We start from the raw sequence: 6,457 nt of genomic DNA, 5'->3' as shown, positions 1-6,457 counted from the left end.
CCCTTCCTCCCTCTCCCTCTCCCTCTCTCTCTCTTTCCCTCCCTCTCCCTCTCCTTCCCCCGTCTCAAAATTTTAAATTTTATTTCCGGTGTATGGGTGTTTTTTGCATTTATGTATATATCAGTCTTGTGCATGCCTGGCCTCTTCTAAGGTCAAAAGAGGGTTTCAGGTTCTTGAGTCTGAGCTACCTCGTGGGTGCTGGGACTTGAACCCAGAGAACACTCAGTGACCTTAGCCACTGTGTCTTCTTTTGCTCTTGAGGAGCACAAAGATGATCTCACTAACTTTTCTTTCCTGTGAGCCTGCAACAATCACTGGAAGAAGCACATTTTATTTTTCAGACGTTTGTGTAGTTTCTAACTTTGTGTGAGTCCGTGTGTGTGTGTGTGTGTGTGTGTGTGTGTGTGTGTGTGTGGTCTAGAGATCAAATTCAGCCCCTCCTAGTGCTCAGTAAGCACTGCATGGTTGAGCTATGTCAAGCCTTAATTGCTACTCCGTTACTCGTACATAATGAACAGTTTTTATGTGAGCAGACCCGTAAGGACAGGAGCAGGGTCTTTGTCCTTCTGTAAACCCGGTGTGTGGGCTTTGTGACTTCAAGCCACTGGTCGATTTTTCTATTCATTTAGTGACAGGCTAAAGGACGTGTTACTTTAGTTTTTTCATAGTTACTTATCTGGTGCAAAGAGACTGGGAAGGCTAAGAACCCAGGCTGTCCCTTAAAATGCACGTGTGTAAAAGTGTCCCAGCCCCTGCCCCTTACTGGAAGATCTAATAGTGTGCTCTGGTACATCAAAACACCACAGACCCTGGTGGGGTGCAGGTCCTCAGAAATATAATTTGGGCTAGAAAATGCAGAAGTGGCCGCCATTGCAGACCCGTATTTAAGTTGCCTGGGCTGAAGTTCTGAGACTGAGTAGAGAGAGAGGAAAACAAAACAAAAAACCGAGATGTGTTATTTTCATAGTTAGAATTAACTTAGGAGAGCTGAAATTAACCAAACCTTGGAAATCTGAGTCTTGAAAGGCCTTGGTGGCTTTGGTGGCTGAGAGTCTCCTGTAGTCTTTAATTGGGACAGGGTGGGGTGGATTTCATTGTCCAGTGGTTGAGCAGCAGAATCCATGTTTTTCACCCTTACTGTCAGGGAAGCTGGCCCCAGACTCAGGGGGAATGGTTAGCCCGTCTGGAAGAAGGCTTGCATCCTGTTTACTTTCTAGCTTGCCCTGTGGTCTCTGGTAAGAGAATCACCTTCAGGAGTTTTCACTTTTGTAGTGGGATGACTAGCTCTGATGGTACATCACTCTGCAGCAAGGGGGTCTTGAGTTCAAGGCCAACCTGGGCTACATCGTGTATATGGAAGAATAGAAAGGGAAGGAAGGAAGAAGGGAGGGATGGGAAGGGGTTGGGTGGAATCAGTGGCTGCAATCACTTTGATTTCTGTGTTTAGGATTGTATGTGTTAGTTAAGTTGCAGACTCGTCACAGAGATAGCAGCTAGAGGTTTATATCTTCTTCCCCACTAGGCAGAAGGAAGAGTCTACGGCTTCACTTGCTTAGTAAGGAGGAGTTAGTGGACCTGGCCTTCTCTAACATCTTAGAACTCTGCAGGAAGAGTCAAAGTGAGCACCAAGCACTTTGAAACTGTGTACATTAGTCCTTTTAGGACACAGGCAAGTTGGCAGGCCAGCGATGGTTGGTTTCAAGTAAGAGAAGATAGACAGGATAGACAGGGTGTCAGAGTTGGAATCAGAATCTAGTCTGATGTATGTGATGTGCATTGTGTGTCCTGAGAAGGAGTAAGAACCACTGGTTGGAGATGTCCCATGGCACCTGAGAGTGAGCGGGACAGCAATCTCACATCCTAGCTTGTTTCTCCAACTGTGACATGGTTTTTGAGCTGTGAACACAGAGGTAGGAGACTGACATCCAACATGAAATCAACATGGGAGCAAGAAAAATTTTTTTTACCTATTTATCTATTTGTGATGAAGTGAGAGAGGCTCCACAGTTAAGAGCGCTGACTGCTCTTCCAGAGGTCCTGAGTTCAATTCCCAGCAACCACATGATGGCTCACAATCATCTGTAATGGAATCCGATGCCCTCTTCTGGTGTGTCTGAAAAGAGGCAGTGTACTCACACACATAAAATAAATAAATCTTTAAGTCTCTTAGAGCCCAGGCTAGACTTTTGTCTCAACTTCACTATTCCTGGCTAATAAGTGATTTAATTTAAAAATACATTCATGTATTTATTATCTGTCCGTGTGTCGCAGTACACAGGTGGAGGCCGGCGGATTACGTGTGGGAGAGTTAGCTCTCTCTTCTCAGCATTTGAATCTGGGAGTTCTAACTCAGGTCATCAGGCTGTCTCACCAGCCCCTTTCATGATTTTTTAAAAAATTAAATCTGTTATTTCTCCTTGCAAAGTGTTTAGTCCCCATCACAGCAACTCACAGTGCCACAAGCCTCAGATTTTGTGACCTCAGCTCCCTCTAGCTGTATGTCTGAGATGTGGATGTTCCCAACTGCAAGCAACTAATTAAGGAATGGTACCTGCAGAGTGGGAAAGCACCAGTAAAACCAAGACTCTCTTCTGGAGATCTTCAGTAGAGCAAGCACAGGGAGTCTCTTCCTCTCCCCTTGGGCACTCTTTCTCACTATGGGACAGACGTGCTACAGTTATTCATGGCTGGACTGTCTGGGTCTCAGATGAGTAACGGCACGCACCTTCATAAATATGCCCAGCTTTGCTAGCCAGGTAACTGCGATCAGAGTCAGGAGTTCAGAATCTCAAGCAAACACATGTGGACATTTGCAATGTTATCTCCCTCTTGGAGGCTCTGTTTTCATTGCCCACTTTGAACGCCAGTAAATCATCATCCCTGGCAGCAAGTCCACCGTATCTGGACACACAGAAGGAAATTTGTTGGAGCCTGGCTGGGGCGGACCATTCTTCAGAACCTGGTCTGTCTGTGTACTGAGTCCTCTTTCTTGAGCTTAGTGGGGCTTGAAAGATCCAAAGCTGTTGATCCTGGCTGGGGAGGTCCAGCCTGGGAATGTGATAAAACCCCAGCCTGGCCAAGTGGATTATCGGTGGGAGGTTGATGTTTCTGTGTACAAACACACAGGCTCTTACTGCTAATTGTGGTAAATCAGGCAACCAGCCTGGCTCTGGAGCCTCCTGTGGCTATCGCCACAGCAGTTTGGAAACCCTACATCCCCCCCAGCACCTGCCAACATCCTCAGAGACCATTAAGCGAGACAGCATCTTTCTAAGTGCATTTGGTTCACAACCCTGCAATTAGGTTTTCTAATTGTGGTGTGCAGAGAAGGAGAGGGGTCAGGGGCAGGTTGTATTAGGAAAAAGTGGTCGCAGAAAGGCTAACCTTTCTCGGATCCCTAGGAATTGCTTGCCTGCTGGTCTACCAACATTGGTGAGCTCCAGCTTCAGACAGAGACCTTGCTTAAGAAAAAATAGTGTAGACTGATGAGGAAGTCATCAGATGTCAATCATTGGCTTCCACATACACCTGTACACACATGCACGTATGTATGTTTACACACACACACACACACAGACGCACGTACACACGCACGCAGTCCTAGATCTGCCCCGGCTATGTGTTTTTGGATCATTTGCTAAACTTCTATGCCTCAAAGTAAGAAACTGTAAGGGTGCAGATGGAGGCTCCCCTGTATAGAGATTTCTAAGAAGGAGCCTTTCTATTCCCCAGCATTTGGTCTACATAGACCTTGACAATGAGTGATGTTTTCCATGCCTCCGAATCGATGAAATTTAAGTGTATACCCACCATGCTGGGTCTCTCCTCCTTTCTCTCTATTGTGCCTTTGTTTGTGCACCTGTCCTGGGCTTTGCAAGCTTCTAATAGCCTGGCTTCTAATAGTGGCTACCTCGAGACCACTTTTTATTGTAAAATTGTTTGTTCCAGCCCAAGGAACTTTTCTGAAAGTAAGAAGACTCAAACTGCTGATATGAAGCAAGGGCAGGCCACATGAAGAGACTTTTCCAGCTTAGATGCTGAGAAAGTCCGTACCATTTATTCCTTCCCCCTCCCTCCTAGAGACAGGGTCTGCAGACACTAGCATGATTTCCAGGCTCCACCATGCTCTTTTATACTTCCCTTTTAGCTGTCTGAGTGTGTTAGCTGTCAACCTTAAGCTGGGACATGCTTCTACTGATGGTACCATGAAGGATTCCCATTGCAGAAGAACCTGGTTCATCAGTGGTTTCCCATTTGGCTAATCTTGTTTATGTTTGTCTTTTGTCTTTTGCAGGTCTCAGGAGCTATGGGGACCTCCCACCAGGCCTTTCTGGTCCTCAGCTGTCTCCTCACAGGTTTGTACCTTCACACATGTATCCTTGTTCTCCTAGCTCACTGTTCCAGGGAGCTAATGTCTATGCTCCATGGGCCTCTCACCTGTACATAGGTCCAAAGAACCAACAGTTCTCTAGGGTGACCAGAGGAACTTTTGATGTCCCTTTGCTAAATGGCACCAACTCCATTTCAAAACAAACACTTTCTGTCGGTGGTCTGAGGGTATGAATAATCTCGACACGTTGTCTAAACTTGCCCGCTACCTTCTTCTTCTCTCTGACATGGGCTTACGGCAAAGGAGGGGCAGAACCATGTAAGCATGTTCAAATAGAATAAAGACTTGGGCATCCTTCTCAGGCCTAGTGACTCAAACCTGTAATCCCAGCCACTTAGGAGGATGTAGCAGGAAGATCATGTAACCAGGGCTACATAGTAAGACCTCGTCTTTAAACAAAATGTGAAAAGCAGGAGGTGGGGGTTGCTCAGTGGTAGAGCGCTTGCCTGGCACTTGGTAGATTTTTATCCATGTGTTTATATGTTGCGGACCTTACTCTAAAGTTAGGCACCGAGGGAAACTAGAGACCATTAATTAATAATTTAAGCCAGAGCGTGTCTCCTTCTTCTCGTTAGACCAGGGATGCTAGGCTGAAATGTGAAGCTTGGAGATTAGTTTCAAGACCCTCCCTGCCTGCGTTTTATTTATTATTTGTGAATTTAAACCCATGTCTTCCTGCTTTGGCTTTTGGAAGTCATTAAGGAGACATGGCGTGCCAGAGGGTGGCAGCTAGGGAAGACGAGTGATTCCTGAGTGAGCCCAGATCACTGCTTTGTGCAGGGGGGTGGGGGGGAGCTCTCCCTAACCCTCTTCTCACATCTCCTGCCCAATTTTTTTTTTTTTAAATCAAGGGAAACTTCTGCAGGGCATATGCATGATAAAGAAGCCATATGTGCTGGAGCCCAGACCGCACTGGAATATTTTATGGTCACACCATAAGAGTGTGAAATATGGAATTGGAATCAGACATCCTTTATCCATTTGAGTGTTTGGAGGGGTGAATATGGGGTGTTTGGCGGGGCTGCTGAGGCCGTTAAAACACTTGTTACCCTCAGCAGATGCAGGGGCTGTCATAATGGGGAGCCTTTCATGGGCACCCAGAGCCATGGAGTTTCACGTAGAAATGGCCGTTGTTCATATAAGCAGCCACTGTGACTACTCTCAGTGCTCTGGAGAAGCCGTTCTTTCTGGCTCAGCCCATTCAATGGCTGTTGATTTCTACAGGGCCGAGCCTCATCTCCTGCCAGCTCCTGTTACCCACTATCCTCCCGGATGAGAATGAGAAGATTGTGCAGCTGAATTCGTCCTTTTCTCTGAGATGCTCTGGGCAGAGTGAAGTGAGCTGGCAGCACCCCATGTCTGAAGAAGACGACCCCAACGTGGAAATCAGAAACGAGGGGAACAACAGTGACTTCTTTGTCACGGTGCTGGAAGTGGTCAACGCCTCGGCGGCCCACACCGGATGGTACACTTGCTACTACAATCACACTCAGACCGAAGAGAGTGAGATCGAAGGCAGGCACATTTACATCTATGTACCAGGTGAGATGCAGGGCTCCTGGACCACCCCGCCTCCTGCCCCGCCTACCTCCAAGTCACCATGTTGAGTTATTCATAAATGCTTATTGCAGAGAAATTGCAAGGTAGAAAAGTTTTTTCCTTCCTTCATCTCTGTCTGTCTGTCTGTCTCTCTCTCTGTCTTTCTCTCTCTGTTTCTGTCTTTCTTTCTCTGTCTCTGTCTGTCTCTGTCTCTCACTGGAACTCTTACTGAGGCTGTAGCTAGGTCGGCAGCCTGCAAACTCAAGCTATCCTCCTGCCTCCGCCTTCCATAGAGCTAAGGATATAGATTTTTTTTTCTTTTTACATGAGGCTTTGGGATTTGAACTCTGGTACTCATGCTTTTAAAGCAAGTGCTCTTACTCACTGGGCCATCTCCTTAGATCTATGTCTTCCTGTCTGCCTGTCTGCCTGTCTGCCTGTCTGCCTGTCTGCCTGTCTGCCTGTCTGCCTGTCTGCCTGTCTGCCTGTCTGCCTGTCTGCCTGTCTGCCTGTCTGCCTGTCTGCCTG

The 6,457-nt window shown here is 46.9% G+C and overlaps 1 protein-coding gene across 3 annotated transcripts in view; it reads left to right on the top strand.

The window, feature by feature from the left end:
- The window catches only part of Pdgfra (platelet derived growth factor receptor alpha), a 49,092-nt gene that overhangs the window by 8,034 nt on the left and 34,601 nt on the right, over positions 1-6,457 (top strand). For all 3 annotated transcript variants that reach the window (XM_028780809.1, XM_028780810.1, XM_028780808.1), the window contains exons 2-3: positions 4,295-4,355; positions 5,615-5,932. In XM_028780809.1, coding sequence (XP_028636642.1) covers positions 4,307-4,355; positions 5,615-5,932 — 367 coding nt within the window. In that variant the 5' untranslated portion in view covers positions 4,295-4,306. The remainder of the gene's footprint in view (positions 1-4,294; positions 4,356-5,614; positions 5,933-6,457) is intronic.

The sequence above is a fragment of the Grammomys surdaster genome, unplaced genomic scaffold (assembly GCF_004785775.1).
Source record: "Grammomys surdaster isolate TR1022 unplaced genomic scaffold, NIH_TR_1.0 372, whole genome shotgun sequence".
Classification (NCBI taxonomy): domain Eukaryota; kingdom Metazoa; phylum Chordata; class Mammalia; order Rodentia; family Muridae; genus Grammomys; species Grammomys surdaster.
Note: the sequence above shows the minus strand (reverse complement) of the source record. Positions and strands in the feature narration are given on the sequence as shown.